Below are 27,958 nucleotides of genomic sequence, written 5' to 3' on the forward strand. Positions count from 1 at the left end.
AGAAATAAGGGGACAGAACATTACATTGTCTGATGCTCATGAAAAGCAGTAAGTCTGACATGACATTGATTTCAAGTAGCCTTTCTTTGAAACACAGGTTGCCACATGACTGGTACCAGCTGGGGTATTTCAGTTGTTTGATGCTGTCTTTGCAATGAAAGTTGTATACATTTTTTCTTTTTTAATTCCACTGATTCCTTGCACTTTGTAGCTAAAGTATATCAACTCTATATCAAAAATCTTTGCTAGAGAGCTTCACCTATAAGTTGCCTTTAGTACATCACACCATATATCTGTGTCCAGAGGTATGCTTGGGTAATGCCGAGAGATTTGACTTCCACCCAGGAAGGCAAGGGGATTTCAAAACTGAAGCTGAAGCACTGTCTCTCCTGCAGCTAGATATACTGCCACACATCTGGGGCTTTGGCAGTCTGCTTCAGAGTGTGCTTTCCTGCACTTTGTGATGAACAGAGACTCTTTGAGTAACAGCTCAGATTTGTTTATTCCGCATGACAGACAAAATTCAGCACTACTAATGCAAAAGGGTTTGGAAGAACTGATACAAGCTGGACCATGTCAAAAGAAAATAAGATTTGTTCACACACCTTTTTTAACCCTGAAGTCCATCTATACAACCTGAAGATGTGACTGAATAACAGATACCAACTTATGTTTGAACAGTACTTTTTATGTTAATATACCAGGACGATTTCATAAGCCTGTGCTATTTTTCCTGTTACCTTCAGGTACTCCTCACTGAAAAGCAGCCACTTCTGATGTTGTGCTGGTTGTTAAACAATGCACAGGAACTCTCCCTGGTGGCTTTGGCTGGGGAGGGAAGGGAAATGCAACAAGCAGGCTGACTTTTCTGCTGTGTGAAGCACTGTTGAAATCGGCAGAAAGGAGCTAAGAAATCTGTCTGACATCCTGTTAAAACCAAGTAGCTGTTACTACAGGAGGCCTCTTGACAGGGTGTCAGAGTGCACACTCTGAAACAAGTTGCTTCATGGGCAGCCAAATGTGTAAACCTTCTTCCAATGTCCCTACCCTCATGAGTTCATTGATGTCTGATAAAAGATGGGCTTATGAGCCTTAATGAGAACTCTCTGCTCTGCCTGTCTGCCTATTTTAATGAAATTTATAGGAACACAACAGCTTTGGGATCTCTTCCACCCCATCAACAACAGGCTAAATTACCCAATGGATTCAAAGCTCAAAGGAGGACCCCTTGGCAGATTGACTGATAGGTGGGCCCAGGCACGCATTTACAAACAGCTTGATTGTATAAATCTGATTTCCTTTGGAAAGAAGGAGCAAGTGTTTTATTGGTCCCAGCCAATAGATAGGATAACTTACAGAGAATTGCCTCCTGTTGCCTTCTTAAGAGGCTGCTTTAATGACAATTCAATGGCAAAGCACCTTCCGGATTTTGAAGACGTCACTTTAATCCCTCCCTGGGCGAAGTGTCCTTGCTGAGTTTGAAAACTATGATACCATCACTGGAGAAGGTGGTACAGCTGCAAGTGTGCTGAAAGCAAAGGTCTGCAAGACAAGAGCTTTTCAGAAGCATGCCCTTCATTTTAAAGGGCAAGGCCGCGGCTTTGGAAAGCCGAACAATTTCTCTGAACCACGATTTTTTTTGTGCTGCAGGGATATTTACTGTTGTAAGATTTCCTGGCACTTGAGTGGTGTAGGTAGAACAGATTTACATAAAAAGGGGGAAAAAAATCAAACCTTCAAAGAAGGTTTAAAAGGACAATATCCCAACCCATTGTCTGTTTGGGGGATTTTATTTGGACAGAGCTGTTGCTGAGCCTTTTGTGACCAGACATTTGTATGTGTTTTATTGCATGTTTGCACGGCTGTACGCAAGAGATAATATAACTGACAGGCTAGTGATGATGGATTCCTACAGCACAGAAGATGCAGGGAGGTCAGGAATGGGGCTACATCCTCTCTGGTATGATTGCACCATCTTTTCCTTTTTTTCCTGTAATGCCAGCAGCAAGATGTTTCCCATTCGCAGGAAAGATGCACATGGTTGGGTGCTAAGGTTCTGACAGGTTGGGCCCAGAGGGAACTCTCCTCCAAACTCCGCACCAATGCACCCCTAAGCCCACTGATTCACTTTTTATCACAATTACAAAAGTCAGAAGACTCATGCAAAGCTGAGATGGGGAAAGAGGACAGAATGAATAAAGAAGGCTGACGAATTTAAGTAAGGCACTGAATAGGACTTAGAAGACATGACTTCTGCTCCAACCTGTGTAATGAGGTGCTTCTCCCAAACCATAATAACTCACTGTTCCTCAGTTTTCTTGTCCACACACTGAGCAAGGCAGAGGCTGTTTTCATATGAAAGAGGCTTTGAGAGCCACTGACAGAGCTGTAGAAAGGCTAAGTATTGTCTACATCACCTAGCAGAGCAGCATCCATTTTAAAGCCATCTTTCTGCCTTTCTTCATTTTGTGGGTAAAGGTGAGGAGCTTTACATTGCTGGTACAGCAATGGGGACAGGAAGGGACTGCAGTTTCACTTTGCACCTAACTTTGTTCTTTTCTATGGTCAGGAATGGATATGTTCACAACAGTCTTAACATTTGAGGCACGTCCATAGGAAGCAATGTCTAACTGAGGAAAGCTACAAGAAGTGGAAGAGAGGAAAAGAAGAAAAAAAAACCACAGTCAGAAGCATACACACACAGAGAGGAACCCTTCTGCAAAATTTCTGTGCCAGTTTCTGCAACCCTCAACCTATTCTTTTTTAACACCAACTTGCCAAAATAAACTATAGTTTGCATTTTCAGTGGTTGCTTTTTTGGCTGTAATTTTTCCTATGCTCACATCTTAGCTCTAAATACATTTACAGGAGGGGAAATGAATGTGTGCCCTCCCTGGTAGCAAATCCACTAGCTGTCTCTGCACTTCATCAGGCTGTGAAAGGCAGACTTCACACCGTGAGAAACAGTCCAGGATAAATCAGCCCATTCACTCTCTTCATTCATCTTTTGAACGTCTTTTGCATGTGTTCAGATTATATCACAATGTAGATAATGCTGAAAGACTCTTCAATATTTGCTTTTAATTGCTGGCTGTTACAGTGTTCACCTTTCAGAGAGGGAACCTGATTGCTGAAGAAAATTCAAATAAGCAAACACTAAACTGATGGTAAGAGAATGTCTCAGGCTCAGGTTCTCGAGCTGTTTTCAAGGAAACCTTCCATGGAGGCTTTCCATGGAGGTCCAAAGGCCTCTGGAATCTGAGTAGGCTTTGGACCAAATCCTAAACAGTTTCATGAGTACACACTGGTTTCAGGCCTCATCTCTGTATCTCCAGAGATTTATGAATTTTCACATAGTAGATGGAAAACTTTACTCCTATTCAGGACCAGACTGCCTGCCCTGGCTGCAGAAAGTCCTTCTGACAGTGAGAACAGTTGCTTACATGGAGAAGATACTGTTAAGAAACTACTTCACGCATTTTACCTGTCCTTTAATGTGTGGAAAAAGAGCCAGACACAATCACAGAAGAAAGTGCACATTACACCCTGTCAAGAAACCCTACCAAATCTAAGCATTTATGACATGCTTCTCCAGGGGCAATTGAGCATTTAGACTGTGGATATCAGAACCATAATTTTTCAAGGATGTCAACTCATGAATGTGAGGATTTCCCTGGATTTCTGTCTTTCCTTAAAGGCAAAACATAAATGGTCTATGAGCTCTGCTGGCTCATGTGTGTGCAGTGGGTTCAACCAAGGGCCATGTATTTGTTTATGACCTATCTGGAGCTGGTAAGAAAATATTTCCTGATATAAAACCAGCAAAACTGTGTTCTGGACCAACATGTCTTTCTGTTTTTCAAGGGTGCAGGAGAGGACAGTCTGATAGCAATCTGTGTGTCCCAAGCTTCATGTCTGGTAGAGCAGCCCAGGATTTCCCTGAGCCACTGTGAAGTGAGATCAGAGTCCTGCAACCCGTTTGCTGGTTTTCCTGTATTTAATGGCAGGATCTTGAAAACATCTACTAGGAATAATGCAAATTTCAGGGACGAATTGGCTTCAGGACTTTCCTTTGAACAGTTTGCAGGCAGGAGGGCTACCTTATCAAAACAAGAGTCACGTGAAGTACAATATTCTGCCCTGGCACTGTTAAATGACAACACTTGCGACAGCTCTTTCCCATTCTGGTAATTGAAATAGCAGCAGCAGGTACATGTATGCCCTCTAATGTGATCCTGTAAGCAATGGAAAAGGTCTCACATGGAATACTGCCTTGCACAGCTAATCTTCACTGCACTCTGAGTTATAGGGAGGTACATATCTCCCTTGCTCCAAAGAAAGCAGTGATGTCTCAAAGAAGCCAAGATATATGGCCAAGGTAACCCAGGCTGTCAGAGACAGAGCAGACACTTGAACCAAAAGTTCAAGTTGGCCCTTTAACTTCTGGGCTGTCCTTTTCTGCTCATAACAGAAGCAAGCGACAGAAGGAGCCCAGCAACATCCACCGACTTAATAACAATCATTACTATGCTAGGAGACCGGATGGATAATGCAGTCCCAAAGCATGGACATGAACTAATGTCATCAGCATTGGTATAAATAGGGTGTCTGCATTTAATTAATAAATAATAGGCTGCAATGCTAATCTCCTTCTGCTAACTCTTTTCTAAAGGTGCAATCTATTAATCACATGTCACTGCCAGCCTGGTCACTTCTTTTTTTAGATTCAAGGCAGAAAAAAAATAGCTAGGAATAAATGGATCCTAAATACAGCAGGGCAATTGAATAGCTCAGCCAGCATTATGATCCACTGCTGATTTCAATCCTTAGCTACAAGTTTTTCCCCCTAAGGATGGATATAATGCTTTAAAGAGAGAGTGAAGGCTTGCAATGTTGTTAAAGGTCAGCATGTTACTAATGTCTGCAAAATGGAAGATTTTTCCCTGATTATTTGCCCACAGAAATTCTGTCACTCTGCAGTGTCTGTCGACATGCAGTAAGACCCATTTCTGTGGGCATTGGCTAAGGTGGGTGAGATACTGCTTTTGAGATGGGGACAGAATAACCTTCTGAAAAGCACTGGATATATCTCACCTGTTTGGCACATGGTGAGACTAGGAAGCTAGAAGCTCAAGGAAAAGAAACATTTGTGTTGGTATGGAAATGTAGTAAGAGGAAAATGACAGCACTGCTCATCTGGGACCACATGGAAACAGTCATGCAGAGTGCTTCCTCTGCATGTGAATATCCACTTTCCAGGAAGCTTCCCTTTCAGTGCTCTGAATGAAGTCCATAGACACAATGAAGATTTTCACCTGTTCAGCTTCAGGATTGTCACCCTGCTCTGCCTTTTCTAGGGTCTCTTTAAAAAGACCTGGAAAACTTTCCCCCAGGAAAACATTGCCTCTCATGGTTTTGTGTGCGGGAGGTGGAGGGGAGGCATGTGTATTTAGGTCAAAAATCAAGTTTCCATCCAAGTTATTTGGATTGGAATATATACCCTATATACTATCTCTAGGTGTTACACTTAATTGATTGCAAAAATGTATCCTTGCTAATTGAACTGATTTTCAAAACGATTAAAAGCTTTTCAGAAAGTTCACCTCTGCAATTCCAACCCGTTTGATATCAAAGTTGCACCGAAGCCTCAAAAGAGCCATTCCCTGGCTAAATTTCTTTATTCTTCAGTTAAATGCAAGTCAGAAGTCTCAGTACAGAACATCTGGGTGAAATTTTACAGCCAGCTTATGCAAGAGGTTAAATGAGATCTAACGATTCCTTCTAGATCTAAAACCTGTTCATTTCCTTTCAATCTACCCAGAAACACCAGAAGAATGGCTAGTGCTCTAGTGTTTTGGCCTTTCCTCTCAAAGTCCAAACTTCAATAAGGGAACATTATAGATTCTAATAAAAACCACGTTGCCTGTAGTACCAGCAAAGAGTGCTGAATCACACACTGAGATCAAGGAGAGACAGGGATAAATTCAGCTCATTGCAAACACTGGAGTATATACTTGCATCAGGATTTGAATCTCTGTTGTGAGACATGAGGTTTGACCCCTGTTTTGTTCTAGATGGCTCTGGTCCCTTTGAAGAGTTCCCTGTAAGAGCTGGTTGGTATTCAGGGACCGCTACATCCCAATTTCCTCCTGCACCTTGGTTTCTCCCACAGTACCCATGGTACTGCCTCCCCTATAGCAAGTGGCATGGTGGCATAACAGGCTTCCTGTCAGTGCGGTGTGTCCCTCAGGCAACTGTTGAACCTCAGTTTCTTTTCCACGTGTAAACCTGTACACTGAATAGTGCTGCTTGACCTTAGCTGTGAGCAAATACACCAACCAGGACCGCGTGGTGTGATCGTGCAGGAAAGGGTCCTTGTCAAGAAGGAGGCCATGCTATTAGCTTAAGGTCTTGTGTATGTTATTCAGGATGTCACTTGCTTTGTCTCAAAGGATGTGTCCCCAAAAGGAGCTTTGCTTGAAGGCTGTCCCTAATGTTTCCTTTCCCCAGGTAGACCCTTGCTCCATGACCCCGTGCCTGATGTATTAGTTTCACTCCCAGCTGTGCAACACAGCACAATGCTTTTTCTTGCAACCGGGAAGACGCTATGTGACAGGTCTGCATCCAGACACTGTATCTGGTCTTATCTTTAGAGTAAACTCTTAAGGAAAAAATGGCCTCTGTCTGTTCTATATTGTACAATGAACTTGGTGTCATGGTTCATAACTGGTCTCCCAGGCACTGCCTCCAGATAGATAGTAAATAATTAGATTTCTGATCTAGGGAGTGGAGAGACTGCTTTGGTTCAGGACAATCTCTAAAGTCATTAAACTCATACTATCTTCATTCCCCCTTGCCTGAGGTTCTGGCCCATTCTCCCACATCTCTTCTTCATTAGCTATTCATAATAATAATAGTCATAGTCATTTTGGAAAAAAAATATCCAAGAAAGCAACTCATCCAATGTACCTTACATTGTGGCAACATAATTTCATGTTAATTGGATGGCTGCTTGGGAGTGTCAGTATTTCGTGGTTTATAATCAATGCATCTGGCCGTTCATCAGTGACTTAAGAGACAGTATAAAATAAAGATTTGGGGGAATTAATTGCCATTCATATGGCTCTTCATGGGCAGGAAGTATTTTACTAGCTATGAATTCCTGCACACCAGGTTTGATGGTACAAGAAAGTATCCTTCCACTAAGGACAATCCTAACGTATTTGAGTAGCTTATCCCTTATTTTTAACACTCTTCTAGTCCCGTTCTTTGGGCAGTCTCAACTTGTGTTATGAAATAAACCTGCCCTGGCATGGGACATGTCCTGCTGCACTTCCCACAAGCGTGAACAGGCAGCGTCTCCTACAGGAAGGAGTCTGAGTTGATTCCAGTGTCAAAGTGCGAGGAATCGGCCCCACAAAGTTGGCTCCAACTATTTGGAAGAACATCATTATTTGGGGAGATTTTCAAAGGGAATATTTAGACACCCAAGGCCCATTGACTTTATGTGATATTTGAGCAGCGAAATACATTTGACACTTTTGAACATCTCTATTTATCCAACCAAGTTACTTCTGGGGAACTAATGATTAGAAAACTTGAACACCTAATAACCTTTAATGCATGTATCCTTGCAGCACCAATGTTATTTTATAGAAAGAAACTGGAATCAGAGCAAGATGTTCGGCCAATTTGATGTATATATTCAGACAATCAAAGATAGTATTAGTCACCAGACAGAAATGGAGTGAGAATAATAGCCTGACCCCAAGCAACCTCTTCAAGGTCAAGGATAAAAATCTGTGGCAAGACAAGAAGTTAAGCCTCAGTCTTTCAAGCTGCAGTTTATTGCCCTGTGTGGAGCTTTCTCTTCATCTGTGCAGGATCAGGCTGCAAGACTGCCCTTAAAATTGAAAAGAAAGGAAACAGTCCCTCACTAATTGAAGCCAACTGTTTATCCTCCCTGGGGGAAAATGTTTCAGTGCAGAGCTGCCTTGAAAATTACCTCTCTACAAATGATATTACAAGGGGCCATATTCATTTTCCATCACAGATTCCAAAACAAGCTGGTTTTAAAGATAAAAATATTTTTCTTAATTATGAAAACACATTTTAAAGACACTGATGTTATGCACTGCTTCTAATTTGAAGCCTTTTTTTTTTTGACTTCACTTACTGCCATGAGAATGGGAGTGGTAGTAAACCCAAATATAAAAATGAAAACGGAAACTGAATTTATAGTGGAATTAAAATTGATCAGATTATCTCTATTGCTTAGGCTGATTGGGATGCAACCCCTCCTATTCTTGCCCTGACATGAAGGAAACACATTAATGGAGAATGATGCTTTCCCTTTTTAGGACAAAACCCCAATATTTTCTAAAATCCATAGGTTTTATATAGCAATTTTTATCCATAGATCTTAACTAGGGTTTCAGAAAAGTCAAGTATCATCATTCATATGGTACAGATGGAAAACTGTGGCATGAAAAGTTGAGGGCTGCGAGTCATCTTACCTCTCTTCAGGTGTCTAAAAGTGAGATATCTAAATCTAAGTTAATTTCCATAGGTTCATTCTAGATTCAGTGGAAAGAGAGAAAAGGGAAACTTCCAAGCACCGTTTATTCCATTTGCCTTAGGATGGCGTGAATCACAGTTTGGAAGCACCTCTCTTCCTCCACTGTCATAGGAGGAACCTAGATGACTGCCTTAGACTATATGCCTAACATTTAGGTGCTAAAGCTAGACAAAGTGAATCCTGCCTGAAATAACATTTTAAGGACAGCGGCACAGAAGCCCTATTTAAAATGTCTTCTGTCCCTAAGTCCACGACTCCTAAGAGGCCAAATTTCTGGGTAAAAGCCCTAAATACAGTTTACTCAGAGAGCTAAATTATTTACATAGGGATTTTCTACCTCCCAAACTGACTTCCTCTACATGCTGCAAAATAGATACAGCAATTGGAAAATGCTGTGTATGCCATGCACAAAAGTTTTCTTGACCTCCAGCATCTCCCGAGTCTTGAAACTTCTTGCAAGCTGTGATACTATAATCTGGGATCTCAGCAGGCAAAGGGCAAAACCCTTCTCACTGAAATTCCCACTCAGAGAAGAGAGAGTTCAGTCTGCGTCAAAACTGCAGGGTTGAGCCAGTCTTATTTTAAATTGCTCAACAGTAACCTCTGTGTGCCAACAGCTGAGGGTACTGACTATAGTCCAGACATTTCCTAGCTTCTGCATCACACTAAAACTCATTTTCCAGAAAGACTTTGGTTTAATCTAGAGTCAAAGGTCTTTGCAAGCATGCAATAAACAAGTGTCAGCCATGAAGAAACAGAAACACAGAATTATGTGCTGAACACTCTGCTCAGTTAATACCCTGGCAATACTTTAGGCCACAGTATAACTGTATGAACTGTACCAGACCTGGAAACAACAGACTTATTTATCTAGATCCATGGTTTTAAAGGTGTTTAGGTACTTGATTGACATTGATTACAGTTGGGGTTAGATGATAAACAAATACACATTAATACATGTGTATGTCAACTGTAAGTTGTCAGAAAGAACTGAAATTCAGACCTAGAGTAATGACGGCAGGCAGGAAAATAACTTTGGATACCAAATAGCATTTTCTGTTAATAGTTATTAAAACATGCTTGTTTTTACCCCAATTCTAAGTGGCTGCAACCAGTGAGTTTTCTGCCAGATGCCTCAGTTTCCTTTGTACTAATTCTTGTCTTTGCCATTCCTCCTTACATCACATTTTGCACCAGACCTCTTCTAAGACCTCTGCCTTTTTGGTACAGTGGTCAGCAACAATAGCATTTTGACATGGGGAGACAGACTGGACGTTATGCATTAACAGACCTTGCCCAGGGTTTCCTTGTGCACTTTCATTGAATATCACTTGGTGAAAGTACGCACACAACAGGAGTGAGAACAACACCAAGCCACTCACACCTAACTCGTTGCTGACTGTATAGGGGATGTTGGTGTATTGCTGCTCCAGGATCTGGGCTTGGACTTGATGTGAGAATATTTTGATCCTTTGTGAACGTCATACCAAAAGCACAAGGAAGAAGCTTGGAAAATCTCAATAAGCAAACAAAATCTGTAAGGTGTGAGCATCAGTCACCCTTACTTTATTCAACATCAGGCAGAAAAATGGTTTATATGTTTCCTTTCCTCCAAATGCTTCTCCAAAAGAAGAGCAAAACATGCCTTCCATTTTTTTAAAGAAATGCTCATGTAACCATAACTACAAGTTCATCAGTAGAAAAATACATAATAAATGGCTTGGGTTTTTGACTCTTTTGTGAGACAGTTCATTAGAAACTTCATTTGTCTACATGGATTGCACTTATTCAGCTATGTTCTAATAAAATGCATATTGCTTCCAATAAAGGGAATGCATTTGCTATTGATGTGCTATAAACTGCTACACAGAGAGGTGTTATTACATCCCTGCGTAATAACAAGCCAATTATAATGATCAGCAAAACCCTTACAATAAAGTCAATGCATGAGGAGTGATTATCATAATGCATTCTAACTGTTCAGTGCCATAAATGCTTTGCAATTAATTGCGAAGCGTATCTATAAATGCATTATTAATGCTGTATAAAAACCCATTGACAAGCAACCTTTACATTAAAAAAAGATACTAGGATTGTAATGTGTCCCTGAGTTCACCTAGGAGGTTGAGCTGTATTTACAAAGGCGGAATTTTTTATAGGATTACATTTTTTATTTCCTCCACTCTCCTCCTCCCACCACTTCTTCCATTTTTGCCATGTTGTTGAAAAACCTGCAAATATCACTCTGCAGTGTAAGGACCCTCAATCATCCACCATACTTGATTTTTGGTCCTGTACACGTCATTTTGGGCACAGCTACAGGCTTTCACTGGTGTATAACCCTATGAGTTAAGACACTGACAGCCTGACATACATGAATGCCAAAGGCACTAGCTGCAAGTAATAAGCAAATAAAAGCATATCACAGCCTAAGCAGGCAATGCAGGAAGGGTGAGAAGGAGAAGGGAATCGAAGTTACATAATTGGTCAAAAGTTGCGTGGTAGCAGAGAACAGAGCCGGTATCAAAACCTCAAGGCAATGAGCTCCCCAGCCTCTCCCCAGGCTCTGCTGTAGACTCTCTTCCTTCTTGTCAGTAAACTAATAGGTTACAGATGCTTTATGGAAAATGTGCAATATAGTTTTTTCTCTTTTTGTTCCCTTAATACTTGATTTTAAAAGGTTGTCCTTAGTACATGTGCTAGAACACAATGTCCTGTGGATCTTTTCCAGTTCCTATTGATGGGCACACTTCCATCGATTTCAATCACGATGGAAAGGGCAGACGTGAACAAAAGTTTGATGTCCCTTATATTCTTTCAGCAGGTGAGTGTGGGATGTAGCACATCAGACTTCAGCAGAGTCATCGAATATAAAACACTACACATGAAGATCCGACGGAGCCTTTTTTCTCCCCCAGAATTAAGTTTTACCAGACAGTGGAGAGCACGAATGGGGTCATGCAGGGCCACTTTGAATTAACTGATCCTTTTGCATGCTGGCACATTCTGCCTGCTTGAAAATACAGCCTTGTGAGGACAACAGGGTGTCAGCTGTCAGTAGGGTCATGCAGTCCTGAATTTCCACAACAAACCAGGAGATTTTCATTTCCCATTGACTGTAATCAGTCCCACAATAAGCCACAGCTAGAAAGAGATTTCCATATGTACTAAAATGCTCTTTCTAGATCAGGTTTATCTTAGGGCTAAAGGAAAAACACTACAGATTCTAATAGATATTCAGACCTGGAATAAAGTCCAAAGGCCCAGTTCCCTTTGAACTCAGTGCCTTTGAGCATTGCTGTAGAAGGTTCCATCACACACAACAGGGTCTAAATCTCAGCTCAGCCTTTCGGAGACAGTGGCTGCACCTGAACTAAAAGAAAGGAAGAATGTCCAAATCTGGGTGAGTTTCTTGATTCTGCCCTGGACTCAATGGTTCCCTGTTCATATGGGGAGAAAACTGAGACATATAGGCCAGAAGGGCCCAGAGCAATGCTCAGGGCTGTAGGATATCTAAGGTGACCTTCTTGGTCCTGGGCCCAGCTCCTTCCCCAGACCTTGACTAGATAGACAGAGAGGCAAGCATACCTCAAAGCACTGACATCTCTCCCTCCCAATAATACTGCATCTCCAACAGCCACTCCTCATGAGCCCACCTTGTCAATGATGCCAAGGTTTTCTGTTGGTCCTGACACCTCCCCATCCTCTGAGGCAAGAAAGCTGTAGTTTACTATCATATTTTTGTTAGGTTCTTGATTTTTCTTTTTTTTCTTTGACTCATGAGCTCATCTTCTCTCAAAGTGCATCTTTTAACAGAATATTAGACTATTTTTAAAAAGTCATTCCTTCTCTTTACCCTTCACACAGAGATACTGCAACTCAGCACCAGTGTGCAGTTTTGATATTGGATATTTAATTAATAGAGAAAAGATATGTAGATTTAGGTGTGGGGTTATTTTGGGGGTTCATTTTTTTTAATTTCTCCTGCAAGAAAAGTCAAAATCAGCTGAAAAATCATGTTGGAAATATACTTTCAAACTGCAAGGGAAGATACAGATGGAGAGAGATGTTCTTTAAACTGTAGGGGGCATCAACGGAAAGAAAGAGGAATATGAGGCCCCTGGTGTGGCAAATGATCTGTCCAGAGGTCTTGAGTCCAGACCTTACAAAATGTGAAGACAGGAGCTGCTACTATTGAACTAATAGGTTTAGCCTTGCAGGTGCAATGGTCGCAGCAAAGGCTGGCACAAGTGGGTTCTGTGACCTTTGCAAGTTCCTGTCTGTGCCTTGCTCTACCCAAGCTGTAAAAGATTAGGATGAGTCATACTGGGCTCACGACAATGTTGAAATAGTTAATGGGGATGCATTCATGGCGAAGTAAGCTTGGATCTTTACCCTCAACTGTAAGAAGGGAGAACATGTTTGCCAGTGCCACCTGCCTGCTCCTGATGAATGGGTGTGGGGACCATACCAGAAAGAGAGACAAGCAATTGAAGAAAAAGCTGTGGCAGACCACATATAGGTGGGTTGTACGGGTTGTCACCTGGAAACAGGACATTCTTTCAGTCTGCTCTCCAGCTCCTGGGGTGTCAAGTCTTTTAAAGAAGCCAACCAAAGGTACAAGATAGGGTACTGCTGGTAAAGTGGCTTCCACTGAGCTTAGTGTTCCAGGCAACATATTTGTCTCAGAGATAAGTAAAAGATAAGAATTACAAAGATACCACTCTGATGCGTGCATATTCACAGACTTCAGGACTTCTTGCATGCAGGCATAGCCTGACAGCCAGCAGTGCAGCAGAGCAGATGCTGAGCTCTGTCAAGATGGCATCTCCTTACTTATCCTTAACTCTCTTCTTCAGACCTTTCTGGTCTGAAAGTCTGAGCAACCAAACCTACTCTTTGCAAAATGCTTCCAAGGAAGAAGGAAATAGTTCCATGTGGAATGGTTATACCAGTGTGAAGCCAAACTAAGCTGAAGATAATGAGTCTTGCTTGATTGTGGCATCTAAACAGGCCTGGATCTGACTAGTACCTGTATGGGAACCTTCCTGAGAGGTTGCCCATCTGATCACTTAAATGTAAAACAGCTAAATGCCAAATAGTTACTGGGATCTTGGGCTGTGTTTGTCACAGATAAACCCTGCCAGCTGCAGCAGAGAACTAGTGAGAGTTAGAAATGGACTAGATGAAATAAGAAATAGTCAGACTTTTGTCGCAAAGGAAAATAGGGCTCAGAAACCACGGAAGGGTTGTTCTGGCCTCATAATCATTGCTGAGCTGATCAAGGGGAATAAAAAGAAACAGATCATAGTGCATGAGCAAGGCACCACTGTTTTGCTGTTTACTGTAAATGAGTGCTTGGACATTTTGCACTGAAGCTGGAATAAACCATAATCAAACAGATAATTTCAGAGCCTGCACATTGGGTCATGGGTAGAGAAACGATGCAAGTCAGTTGAAATATGAAGTCCAAACCTTTCAGCTGCTGTTATCATGCCCCCCGAACAGCAGACAAAAAAAGACACACAGCACACGCCTCCCCCAAGCATACACAAAAAAAATTACTTGAAAGCATAAACAGAGAGAAGCTTTCATAGATTTGTGAAGTCTTGCATGCAAAAAACACTGCAATGTGATGAACTGCAGGCTCTCCTGTGAATCTCTCAACACCCTCTCTGCAGGTTATTGCACCTTCTCAACCCTAAATCACTCTGGACCTTGTCTTTTTATTTTCTTTAGTCCAGGAACCTTCTGCATCTCTTTCATAAAATGCAGGAGGACCCCAAAACCACTGTGAAGTGTTTCTTCATAGACACATTGACACTGGGCCTGAGTAGCACACTGTGTGCATCTTTGCATGCCTTCCTTTACGGACCTTTCTCTGTCCCTTAAGAGGAATGTGGGAGCAATGGAGCATCTAAGCATCACTAACAGAGTGCAACTAGAGTAGCAGGAGAGTCCTTTCCTTTTAAAAAAATGTTACTCCCTGTACAACCTAGTGGGACCTCAGGGCTGCGTTTATCATAGGTTAACCCAGCCAGCTGCAGTGAGAGTTGTCTAGTGAGAGCTAGAGATATTGTGGATAAAATAAGAAATGGCTCCAAACTTTTGCCCCAAACCACAAAACAGACTTGAAATCTTTCCCTAAGTTTGCAAAACTTTAAGTCACTGATATCTACAGACTATTTTTAGAGCTGAATATGAGACAAGGAACCAAGAAAATTCATCAACAACAGGACGTAGATAATAGAAAATTCTGTTAGTTTAGTTGGAATTTGTCATGTTCAGAATTTAGCTTGCACTACTAAAAACATACTGGGCTACATAATATATAGCAAAGTAGTTTCTGTACAGTCAAGTTAAAATTTGGACAATTGAAGGCCAATGAGAGGTTTTAAGATGCCCTTAACAGTGCTACAGTTACACTCTGATTTTTCTAAAGACTCTGTGACAAAGGACTTTGACCTTCCGATCAGGTACTTGAAGCTTCATGAAGCATTTCTTAGAAGGAATACCCCTATATAACATTTTGTAGCTTGACTACACAAACACGCACCAACAGTCAGGAATACAAAATGCAAAATTTTCCCATTAATTTAGACTGTTTCTCTAGAGAAATTTACTGAGGATACATTCATTTCTAGTTCCTGTGAGATTAGGCAAATGTAAATAATGCCAGTTTTTATTGAAAAGGATTAGGATTAACTGCCTCTTCCTCGATGTCATTTAAGGCTATCCATACACTATACAGATGGACCATTCAAAATATCTGTTCTTTGTCTTTCTCCTAGTCCAATATGGGATTAACAAACAAAATAATTAAAAAAAGCAAAACTAATAAGGGGCACCCAGCATTTCCATTTTGTTGGGCTGAGTGTAATTTGTGCCAAGCAACACTTTGAATTCTTCCCCAAACCTAGATGGTCTGATAGTCTAAATTCTCACTCACACGCACTAAACGCTAACACACCCACTTTTGGTTCAACTGAGAATCAAGACACAGGAAAGGTTAAAGACCAATGAAATCCAGACTCCAGAACAGGAAAAAAATGCTGAGCAGAATCTGGTGGGGCGGGAAGAGAAAAATTTTGGACTCCCACCAGCTTTAGGTTGTGGGAGAACTTACTGGAAAAGTAAAGATTCATGTTTTAGCAAAATGCAGTTATTTGCTCCTATGTAAAACACAATCTTACTTCCTCAAGAACACTGCTTATCATTTCCATTAAAAGCCTCCTTGCATACTACAGTTTCAAAGACCACTGCATTCTTTCTTTAATACTTGACCTAGCACCAGAATTCTCCATAAGTCAGAAGACAGAGGCATATTCAGAGTATGGGCTTTGGGCAGACCAAAGACTTGTGCTGTGCAGAAGAGCTGCTTCACCTTCCAAGCCCCCCTCTTCTCTCACATCCCATCCCATTACATGGATGGGGTATAATAAACTACAACTTAAGTTTTTTTGTTGTTGAAGTTGACCTTTATCTTGCAGCCTAATGAAGTCTTTTGATGTGTTCCTAAGATACACAGCCTCCTTTTTAGCATTCTGTTTGCTGTGCCTGCTTTAACCGGTGGGCTTGTGAAGAACGTAAGTTCTCATACAATGCCTCCCTTGGGTGCCAAGTGTTCTTTTCTCTCATAGTTGCCCTTGAGTCATGCCGTCCTGAAACATCACCAGCCCAGAAGCAGCTTGTCAGTGGGGAATTAGGACAACGTGTCTTTCACGCCAAAGATGAATGCACACACTTGGCCCCTGCATTATGATCATGGATAAGAGCAATATGGGAGCAGAGCAGCTGAGAAAAGATGAGGTTTGTGTGTGTTGGGGAAATGACAATTAGCTAAAATAAAACGTGGAGGGAACCACTGGTGTGACAGATAATGTGGAATCAAACCACCACCAGAGCCCTTTGCAGTTCACACCACCCCTCCTGAAAGCAGCTGCTCTTAGCAAAAGAGCTTGACAACCCTTTCCAGAAAGCCAGGCATGTGTTCTCTTTTACTGATTTACATTTAAAAAAAAAAAAGAAAAAAAAAAGAGTGATTGGGAGCTACATACCCTGTAGGCGCACTAAGCAAATTGGCCAGCCTAATTATTATTTTTTAGTATGTCTAATTAAATAGACAAAAGGCCTTCCCTTCACTCTCGCTGTCGGCAGGAGCTCCACTGGAATGTGCATAATGTCCCCGCATTTGCCCAGGCAGCTGAGCCTTTCCCTTTTCCCCTAGGAGATCAGCGTTGACAACTGCCCATGGCTTACTCACTCCTACTCAGACATAGAACCAGATCGTTAGATGGGAAGGGAAAGGGGGTAAATTGACCTGGTTCTGTTAAAAACCACTGGACAATGCGCTATGATGTGACATGCCTTTGTTGCAGGTTAGAAGCTTGCCATGGCCCTTGATAGCAGAATTCGCCATTGCAGAGCCCATCAAATATTTTCTGCCCAGTATTGGCCAAATTCCCTCAAATTTATTTTACAGGGACTCTAAAAGTGCAATATTTATCCCTGAGCTTTCTGGCGTTTTTCCAGCACTCAGCTCTTCTTCTGCTCTGCAATTACACGGCACTACAGCCCTTCCCTACAGAGCCTCTGTCGACCTGCCGGTTTCACCACTCCGTAACACCAGCCATTTAACTACAAGCTATGTACAAAGTCTTCCAATGACTTGAATCACTGGAGAGTTTCAGCTTCTGGAATCCAAAGCTTTCAACTGAAAAAAGAACACAATTTCAGAGCCTTTTGTCTGTGAGGCATTTTACTCCTTTTAAGTAGTTGTTGTTAGAGATTTCCACTAACGCCAGCACAAAGATAGTTGTCCCATAAATGAGTAAGAGTTTATGTCTATGGTGGAAATTAAAGAGTTTTCGCACATCTAAGAGCCACATCATTACCAAATGACAAAATCTACTCCCACATTTATATGATACATAAGCTCTAGAGTTTTTACAGCATATAGGGGCAAAAGCTTCTCTATTTTTTCCCAAAGAGAGAGGGTTAGAGAGGAAGGAAGCACCATCTCATTACATGTATGCGTGTATATATATATAAATGTACAGATACAAGAAAAAAAGCGCAGAATGGTAATTTATCCAGCATAACAGACCATCTCGTACTTTCTCAGTGAGCTCTGTGTTTGATCTGACAAACAGGTCCCTATTAGAAGAGTACGGTGAAGTATCACCACATCAGTTCTGGTAGAAAACCTTTTACAGGAAACACCTTATCACTGGTGATCTATTGAACGGTCACTTAGCAAAGCCTTCCAAATCCACTGTGCAGGATAGAAAAGCAAAAGACCAACTCCTGATTTCAGCTACACCTGTGCAAATCCTGAATAACTCCCTGGGACTGAAAGAAGTCTTCAGTTTCCACAACAGGTTTATCCAGATAAGCTGATACAGGTGCAGAACTCTTTGCTGCCTCAGAATTTGCTTTTTCCAAAAGCAGAGTTGCTTCAATCCAAGCAGAAACAACACAGTCTGAGAACTCATAAAATACCTGCTTTATCCTAACCAAGTCAAACACCTCTGCAGCTCAGCCCAACATAGGTCTGGAAAAACTACATTGCTGTCTACTGCTGTTAAACTTTGTTAAGTCAGCGCCTGATGCTTCACTTCTTAACGAGGCAGTTATTTGTTTCCCAGGCAATCGCTGGCACCTGCCTGCCTTTTAAAATCAAATAATAATTGAATATGAGGAAAGCGAGACGAAGTAAAGGAGATTTAATAAAGAGAATCTTTGCTGCAGAGGGAATTTCTTTGGCAGTGATTACGTTACTAATTGATCAGCACATTGCCTGAGAGAAGCCAGAGACAACAATTATACTTAGCGCAGTGGCTGAAAGCAATGCAGTCAACTACCTCCTCGGCTTTCGCTGTCCGCTGGTTTCACCTGGATCGGTCTGTTCATCTGTAAGAAAGAGCAAAGAGAGACACATAATTAATGTTGGAATGAAACATTCATATACAGAGGCTTGCTTAGCTTTTTTACCATGCATCATAGTTCACATCAGAAATTACTCCACAAGGAGGGAAAAAAGCAATTAGTAAACAAAGAAGTAACCACAGAGTACACGCTGCTTCTTGGTCTGAGGTAAATCAGTGTCACCCTATTTACCTGACAGGGGCTCTGTTGAATCACTGTGTGACTCATATCACACAGGTCATGAAATTTTAAACATAAGTTTTTAAATTTCTAATAGTTTCCTCTGGAAATACTACTGTGTCAGAGCAGAAATGCTTTGTCAGAACATTGGGATCAGTGAAACTTCAATTGCAAAGATTTCTTGAGACTGGCATGATGAAAAGAAAATGGAAAAGTGAATTCCACCTTCACTCAGCTCAGTAGAATAGTCACCTATAATACGGCAGACTCCATTTCATACTTGGGGAACGGGATTTGGATCCGGTTTGTCCGTATGCTGAGGAGTGCTAGCTATTGAGAATTTTTTTGGTGGGAAAGGGTAGGATAAGAGTCACAATGTCTGCCTCTGTTGCTTTTACAAACATATTTCTCCTTTCTCACATCAGAACATAAGCAAGTATAAAAACCTTGCCATCACGCTGTGAATTGGATTTCTGTTCTCCAGCTATCCCTCTCTCTCTCAACAAAAGCATTGGGGACCATCATTATCCCTAGAGCCCCAGGACAGAGGGCAACAGATGTCCACAAGCATCTTCACTGGCAGTGCGTAACATGATGTGGGTGTCTGATGAACAGGAGCGAGGATACACCCCTCCTGTTAATAGCTGGAGATGCAGGCTCGATCAGAACCAGCCGATATTTTCATCTGAAAGCCCTTAAGTGCCTCTTCCTCGATGTCATTTAAAGCTATCCATACACTATACAGATGGACTATTCAAAATACCTGTGTGTGACCACTCTTCAGTGAATTGGCAACTAAAGAAAGTGTAAGTTCAAACAGGCATCGCAAGGAGCAGGAAGTCAGAAGGTAATGGGAATCTCCCAACACATGTCTTCCCAATAAGGTGAGACTACAAATGGACTGATGAGTGTCACACGGTGCCTTCGGGTGATACTGTCCCTCCTTTATTTGCAGCTAATTGCAGTTGGGCAGCAAGGCTGTTAGTTTTCTTTTTCCTTTTTTTCCTAATTTCCTTTTTTTTTTTTTTTTGAAGTAGTTCATAATCATTTAGATTTATTCTAATTGCTCTGCACACATATTTAGTAATAAAAAGTTATCAAGCTGGCTGACAAGTAGGTTAAGATGATGGAAAGCCTAGCAGATCCTGCTGCATTGTTGTCTCGATAGGAAAATGTACTTAGCCATAAACTGACAACAGTTAGACTCACACTTGGGAAGAGAAGAATCATGGCCCCAGACACTACTGAGCAATTTCTGCTCTCCTGTGTGCCGGTATGATCCAACAAACTCCAGACAGCTGAACTGCTAATACCAGCAAAGAATGTGGTACTGGATAAACCTTGCATCAGACCCTTCTTCTACAACTGTAAAGATATCTCACGTGTGTGACAGCTCACACACGTATCACAAGACATTAGCAGAACCGGAGGCAATACATTTAGCAGCAGCAGGATGGACATCCTGCCATAGGGGTCCTGTAACCACATATGAGCAGCTAGCTGTTACAGACATTTAAAGATCCGACATCACACAGGTGAGGAGGACAATTTATGTCATGTCACTCCAAATGTGTAAAAAGTGTAATTTTAGGGCACTCTTGAGATGAAAAGGATGAATGGTTATCTGCAGTGCCTGTTCCTCTCCACTGATCATAAAGGTAGTCTATGCAGTTAAGAGTTAGGTGAGATGAACACCATCTTGCTCTCATATGCAAGATACTGAAGCCTAACTACCCAGTTACTGTGCTTTAAATTCCCCCAGTGGCGTAACCACTGTAATTGGTTTGCATTTAAAGCAAGGTTGGTGTTGACACCATTCATGGACCAAGGTCTGACTTGAGAGCTGTTAATTTTTGACAGCTGAACTCACGCTATATATTATGGGTTCCTAATGTCGACACAATGGCTAATCTAAATCCAACGGTCAGAGGAGGGTGGTCAGAAGTCCCTGGTGCTCACTCCAAGACAGCCAGAACCTGCATCCCAAGCAGCTAGTAAAAGAAATAGTTACAGTAGCCAGGAATTTATAGGTGGTGTACTGCATACAGCCTTGAGAAGCAATGTCTGGAGTCCAAAATGGACACAGCTTTGCAATGAAGAACACTCAATAACTCTATCAATGTAGATATCAATGTGAAGCCTGCTAAAGGCCATGAAATTCCCCACAGAACTTGAGTAAGCTTTGGATCCAGCCTTTAGAAAAACGAGACAGAGCTCTTCCTACTTGTTGTTGAGTTGGATGTAGTCAGTTTGCAGAAGGCAGAGGAGATCATCAGACACTTTAGCAAAAATGAGAGGAGACAATATTTGTTTGGGGTTGTTTTTTTTTGAGACTGGGGCATGAGAAAAAGAAGACTATCTCCAAGAAAGCAAAAAAAAGAGCGAGGGAATGAACATCCAAGAGACAAAGAAAAGACTGGAGAAATTAATAAGTAAAAGGCTAGTGTAATTTAATGTACACTATGATTTATACACTTGACAATTTCTTTATAGACCAAAGAGAAAGTGCTGCCTGCACGGAGCCCATAATACAAATTGAGATCATCTTGACATGAAAGACACCAATTATAGGGAGAAACACTGAGAGGAAAATAATTAAGTTTCTGCTCTCCATCTATGGAACTTTTTTTTTTTTTTTTTTACACAGACACTCTAGGAGCAAGGAGCTGGCATTGGGAGCAGAAAAGGGCTAAGTGCAGAAATAAAATAGCAGAAAGACGTACCTTCCCCAGTCTGGGGAAATGCCTTCTTAAGGAGAAGGGAATTCAGAGGTTCAAACTCCCTGCTTACTCTTCAGCTAGGAATTGTCATGGGTTTAATGCAAAGAAACCAAAGTTTATACACCAAACTGCAGTCTTCTGAATAGCGGTTGGGGAAATACTTGTAAGGACATCTTTAATGTATGTCCTGTCTTGGTGGACCCTGAGAGTGTGATAGGAGAAAGAAGATTTGCCAGTCAGCAACAGTGATTAATACCACGGGTATACACATGGGATCATAGGAACTACAGATGTGGCTGTGAGGTTTTATTGATCCCTGTCACTAGAAGTATTCAAAAGAGTTTTGGCAACATGTGAAAAGACTTAGGCAGGCTGATTCAGCATCTGAACTGACAGAGGGACTGCATTAACTCTGTTAGGCCCTCCTCTAGGATGTGCTACACTTCAGTTCATTGCAATGGTCCTTCTTTCCTCTGCCCATGGATACTCTTTGTGCTCTCCTTTGAAATATCATCATGGTTCCTTATTCTGCATTATCCCTGCTGACCTACCACAGTGAAAGAGGTATACTTCTTTACCACAGTTAACACAGAAAGGGTTTATTTCCTCTTTAGCCTCCCTCCTATCCATTAGAACCTGACTAAAAGCTTTTATTCTCAGTATAAACTATGAAGATTCCTGACATGACGGTACCAGAATGCCTAACAGTCATAAACCCACTATAAATCAGGACAATATGTTTATTTTTACTAATGATTCAGAGTCCAATTTGGCCACAAATTTAATTTGAAGTGCCTCGCTCAACAGCAATGCCATAACAGAGGTGTGCTGAGGACACTGAGGCACAAAGGGATTTAGGCAAGAGCCAAAAAAATTAATTTGGGTTTCTGGTTACATATGACAGACCCACTTTTCAAAGGCGTGGCAAGCAGATGGCAAACCAGTTTTATTCACAACTATGTTCCCAGTCTGGTCTCAGGCAAAGCCTGTGGCTCAGATTCCCTGTCTGTATTGGCAGCTATGGGCACTGAGTACCGCAACAGCTGTGGATTGGCCTCATTTCAGGAAGAGGGGTTGCATGCCCTTTTTCCACAAATGCCATGAACACTTGGGCTGATGGAGAAGTTGGAACTTCAGGTGCACTTCTCAGTTTCCTTTGATCCTTTGCAAGTTCATCTCTGCTGAAAACCACCTTTACTATCACCTTTGAACACCTTGGACAAGATGAGCATACTTGTTACACTTCATATCCTTCATTTCAGCTTTTCCTTCCTTTTGCCTAAACCCAACCCATTCAAATAATGCCAGATGTCATCCTCTCACACCAGCTTGCCACTCGCCCCACATAACCCCTAGCCCAATCCTCCCTACAAGTAGAAACACGACATCATTTTTCATGTCCAATTACAGCCACCATGGTGCCACTGTTAAAAGACAGCGTAGGTAATTCTGTCAAAAAGGGTTTGAGTTACAAGAAGCGATGAATTACAGCAAGCCCTTTTTCAATTCTCCACAGAAATGAAATGTCAGAGCTTGCTGCTGTATTTTTCTCAGCACCATCAGCTACAGGCCACTGCAGGAATTAGACAGGGGACAGACGCTTTTCTGCATCATGATTTTTCTTTTCCTAAGGTTGTCGTTTTCTCCCCCCAACCTTTTTTCTGCTCCCTCTGGCTTTGATATTAATTTAGAGCAGGTAGAAGGATCACCTGGGATAGAAGTGTAGGAAGCAGAGACAGATGATTTCTCACTGTCTCCATCTTTCTTCCTCTCCCTGTTCCTACTAGCCTTTCCTTTCTTGTCTCGCTCACTTTTTCATTAGTCATTAATATACCTGTTTTTTCCAGCCAGGACTAAGGCTTTACTAGGCTTCAGAATGGACAACTGCAGACATAAAAAGAAGAAAAAAAGGGCAAAAAATTAAAAAGGATGGAGACACCCTGAATAGCTTCAAATGTGATCTGAGACAGAAAGGAAAAGTGAGAAGAGGAGAAGACTACTGAAGATCACCGAAATGCCACTAACAGTTAGGAAGACAATGTCCAAGGGAGAAGAGAGTCGAGTTGGAGACAATCTGCTGGTTGTGCTTAAGGAAGAAATCACTTCGGGAGACAAAAAGTGATTCTAGAGCTTGTATGATCTATAAGACCATGGAAGATGACTGCAGTGATCACCTATCTAATAATAGTCTTTCCACCCCTCCTTAGAGGGCTTAAGAAATTTGAATACTCCCTGGTAACAGATTGGGGACTTTGATTAAGACTTTGCATCAAAAACTGTGAGGAAAGCTTTCCATTGTCCATGTTTCCTGAAGTTTCTAAAGAGCCAGTTTGGTACAGCATAGAAAGTAGAGGTGTTAGCCTCTGACAAGGCCTGTTTCCAGCTCTATGCTGGCCTTCTGGATGAGTTTTAACGTATCCTTACATCTGTCTCTTTCTCAGCTTTGTCATCTGCTCTTTCTCATCTTTCTTTTCTATACCACGAAGATAAAGATACCCTTATGTACCATGAAGGTGGCTGATGAAAAAAAAATGTATCTCAATGTTGGTGTTAAACAAACAAACAAACAAACAAGCATACCTCCAGTCATTTCAGTGCCTGATTTATGTGGACAGTTATAATGGCAAAAACCAAACTCTTCTTGCTCAGTCATGTTCTATTATGTTTGGTATTGTCCAGGCATCAGCCCTCTAAATCAATGATGAAACACTGCTGTGACTTAATCACAAGGACTAGGATGCTGATGTGAGCTAGCAGGCCTTAACAAACACTTACTAAGCACTACTGCATGTCTGTAGATGCTGGCTAGCCTCATAGAAGAAAATCCTATCCCAGAATAACTTGCTTCCTAAAGATGCCATGTAGTTCTTGGTTGTGTCATGACAAAGCTCACACGTTAATTGGAGGTATGAATAGTTTAATAACTGCCCTGAAATTTCCAGAAAATGTGGTTTCTCTTTGTTTCTTCAGTGTAAGAGGTTTTTCTGTTCAAAATCTCTCCCCAAGGCACTAAGAGGAATTTCATTTTACTTCTGCCAGCATTTTGGGGGCCTGCTATGTACACAACAGTAATTCCTCTGAAGTCAACACATCTATTTATATGAACAAAGGTACTGGTAGGAATGTATTTGTACGAGTGGGTCATAACTTTGAAAGCATTGAGCAAATCTATTGTGATTGAAGGCCCTAAGGAAATGCAAAGTATATTAGTGTCAAAGTTGGAAAGGCCAAGAAAATCACCTACAATTGAATTGTGTGTGTGTAATTGCAAAGTTCAAATAAATCACTCTGTACCTGATTCTGAGTGACATAACTGAATTACACTGATCTAAACTAGATAGCCATAAGAGTGAATCCGAAGCAATCTCTTCTCTCCGAAGACAAAACAAAGTCGGGGCCCAGGTCCTCAGCTCAGGGAAATTCCCATGAATTTACAGAATCAGGAAAGCTGCTTCAACATAGGTTAGCTACACAACCAGTTTTCTGTATTTGTATATTGCAGCTGCAAGGCACGGAGCAAAAACCTAACCCCATGGGAAGAGAAGTGCGGTGGTTGCATGAATGCCCGTGTGATTATACATTAAGCATACTTTTGTGTGGGCAGTGCAAATTGATACATTGTTGGAAAGAGTAGGGAGAGGAAATATTTTAGAAAGTTTGGTGAAAAAAATCACCTTGGCTTGCCTTGTGGGAAGCACTCGCTAGTAATGCATTGCATACGAAACGACTCTAACCCAAACCTTATCTGGGTAGTGGACTCTTAATTCCTTCCTACCACCCTCTTCCTTGCCTGACAAGACCTGTGTCATAGACATGTACACAAATAGATGAGAAGACCTGAAATGGGAATGTATGAGATGTGAAAAAAAATCTTGAAGGGTCTGACCTTTACAAATCAGTCAATGCTCTGGTGCCTACCCCTGAGAATGATTGCTACCGGCCATCCCTGCACTCTGAGAGTATTTTCTATATATCATATAAACCACATTATAATCCATCCATCTAACTATCGATTCATCTTTCCAGTTGTCTTGTGTATATAGATGAACCTAGACGGGGCTTTAGTTCAGTTCAGGCTCAAGTGCAGAAGCCTATGGCTTCCAATCCAAAACTTTCTCCCCTCAGAAAAGTTTGGGCTTGAGTTTGAAGAAACTGCTGACCTTGTTCATAGCAAATAAAACCTTTCCAATAAAACAAATCCTTTGCTTTGTACTCGGGGAATCTGAGCATGTAGTGCTCAATCTCATGGTGCTTCTGGTTTTAAAAAAAAACTAGGAGGGGTAAAGGGAAAAATCAGTCCTCAGCAGGTTTGAGTACAGTAAGAGGAACAAAACACAGGATGCTTGGAAAAACAAAGTCTTATTTTCCAAAAAAGAGACAGCACTGGGGTTTTTTTTTTTGAGTATTTATATCTCATAAGTACTGTTTCATATGCAAATCTGTATGTGAAAGAGATAGCAGGAGATCCCCTTAGAGCTTTCGGCAGTCACGCAGTAAAAATGATGATCAACAGATCTACTTTCACCAGCTAGACTGTGCCACCACACACACCATGTGCCCTAAGGTACTAGTGCCCTAATCATGCAGATGGGTATTTATTTGCACTCACAGAACTTGCCTGGGTTGTGCACTTGACCTTTCTTTCCTGGGAAAAAAAGGAGGCCTGGTGGATGCTGACTTTAGGCTGGGAAATGTGTCTGTAGTCCCAGTCCCCTCGCATATGTGATAAGTCCCTGGACCTTTAGTGAGTATAGTCAAGCATGTAAAGAGTCCCAGGATTGGCCCACTGGTGATGCTAAGCTATACAAAAGAATCTATTTGTCTGTGTATCCTGACAGCAGAGGTGTAAGTTTTGAAGGCACACCCTGCTCATTAAATCTAGTTCCCTGCTGCTACCATGAGTAATCACAATGTGAAATTCTGTTCATAAACACATCAAATTCTAACCTAAAACTAAGGAAGTCTTTTGCTGTCCTTTCCCCACTTTTTCGCTAATATCAGCAGGGATAACCTTTTTCACAGTCTCACCTCTCTTCTAATTTCCCACTTGAGTTTATTTACATCAACTTTTAAAATGTGCCCAAACCACCTTTTATCTAAAATAGTTCTTCTTTATCCCTGGCACTTTCTATTAGCCAACTCTGTATGCATTTCATAGAAAACAACCACAGTCTCTTTTAGCCTAAATATTGTGACCCCAAACTCTTTCAGGGCAGAGCAACAGCATAATCCACATATATAAAGGTAGCCCATATAGATACAACCAAGATAACCTTGAACTACTCAGCTTGACTAACGAATAACTGTTTCTAGGTGGCAACAGAGAATTGTTAAATGAATGATGCAAATATGTACCAAGGGTCTTAGTTCAATTTTGCAACGTGTACTTAGCTCGGGTGTTTGCAGTTGTAGGTTTGTGCCTGTACTGCCTAGGTGAAAGCTTGCTCTCAGACTTCATATCTGAGTTGTCTCACCAATGCTGTCTGTGTTGGTCTGCTCTGAAGTTGCCCAGCCCTACCTGCTGCTGGTGGCCACCCTGGAAGAGGCATAGTTTGGAGTATGCTCAGGAGCTGCCTTGGTGAGGAAGTGCAGATAAGAAGAAAGGTAGGGTCTTCTCTGCATATGGGGTATGTCATGGTTTTGTGTGTGTTGGGCACAATGCACAGAGGCCAGAGGCCTCTTCATCATGAATGTGAGCAGGGCAGGCAAGCAGGCCAGAGAAACAGATGTATTACTCAAGGCATTATAGACATAACCCGTGCCCCCTCACTTAGAGATGAACATCTGTTCTCGTCTTTTCCTTATCCTGAGCCCATGACCTCTGGCTGTTGGCACTTCCCTGCTGTGCTCTTCATTCTCTAGGCTTTATCTCTTCTTCTGAAGCAAGACCCAAATGCTGCCTTTGCCACTAATGGTTGTTTGGCTCAACTCTGCAGACTTTAGGCAAGGCCAAGCTCCCATTGACTTCAGCGCTTTGAGTGCAAAAGGAGCTTGGCCACCGTCCATCCTAGGAGATTAGACCTTCTGTGCTTGTGGCTTTGTATGCCTAGCCACAAAGATAAGGACCACAGCCAGACCTTTTGTCCATGGAGAAATGCTTTCTACAGCACTGCCATTTAACAAACATCAACAACAAACATTTAACAACATTTAACAAACAGTGTAAATTAACTAGCTGCTTTCACCCACTGCCACAATAATGAAATAAAGGCTCTTTCACTGATATAAATGTGCAAGTAGTCTCAGGGCCTGAATTAAAGCTTAGCCTCCCCAGGTACTGGAAGAGGCTATCACAGGCTTAAGGTTGCAAGCAGGGCTTTCCCTGGTACTGGGCTAGATCCACTCCAAGCCAGAAAGTGACCTTCTCTTAACTCTAGTCCTGCTTTCAAGGGTCACATGTTCACTCTCTTCCTCCCACCCTAATTTCCCTTCTCCCAAGGGTTAAGATCATCTGTGAGATAAGCTTGCTGCAGTATAACAGCTAGTAGACCGTTACCTTGGTCCTCCACCCTAGGAGGACCAGACACAAACCTATTCCAAGTAGGACGCTGTG

The 27,958-nt window shown here is 41.7% G+C and overlaps 1 protein-coding gene across 50 annotated transcripts in view; it reads right to left on the minus strand.

Annotated features, from left to right (window-relative positions):
- CELF4 (CUGBP Elav-like family member 4) overlaps positions 1-27,958 on the minus strand; it is a 694,695-nt gene that overhangs the window by 269,242 nt on the left and 397,495 nt on the right. For 26 of the 50 annotated variants that reach the window (XM_086480470.1, XM_086480469.1, XM_086480445.1 and 23 more), the window contains one exon: positions 18,442-18,490. In XM_086480470.1, coding sequence (XP_086336596.1) covers positions 18,442-18,490 — 49 coding nt within the window. Of the gene's footprint in view, positions 1-18,438; positions 18,491-27,958 lie in introns of all 50 variants that reach the window. The other 24 variants (XM_086480452.1, XM_086480430.1, XM_086480456.1 and 21 more) reach the window with 1 other exon arrangement.

Source organism: Leptosomus discolor, chromosome Z (assembly GCF_034619465.1).
Source record: "Leptosomus discolor isolate bLepDis1 chromosome Z, bLepDis1.hap2, whole genome shotgun sequence".
Lineage (NCBI taxonomy): Eukaryota > Metazoa > Chordata > Aves > Leptosomiformes > Leptosomidae > Leptosomus > Leptosomus discolor.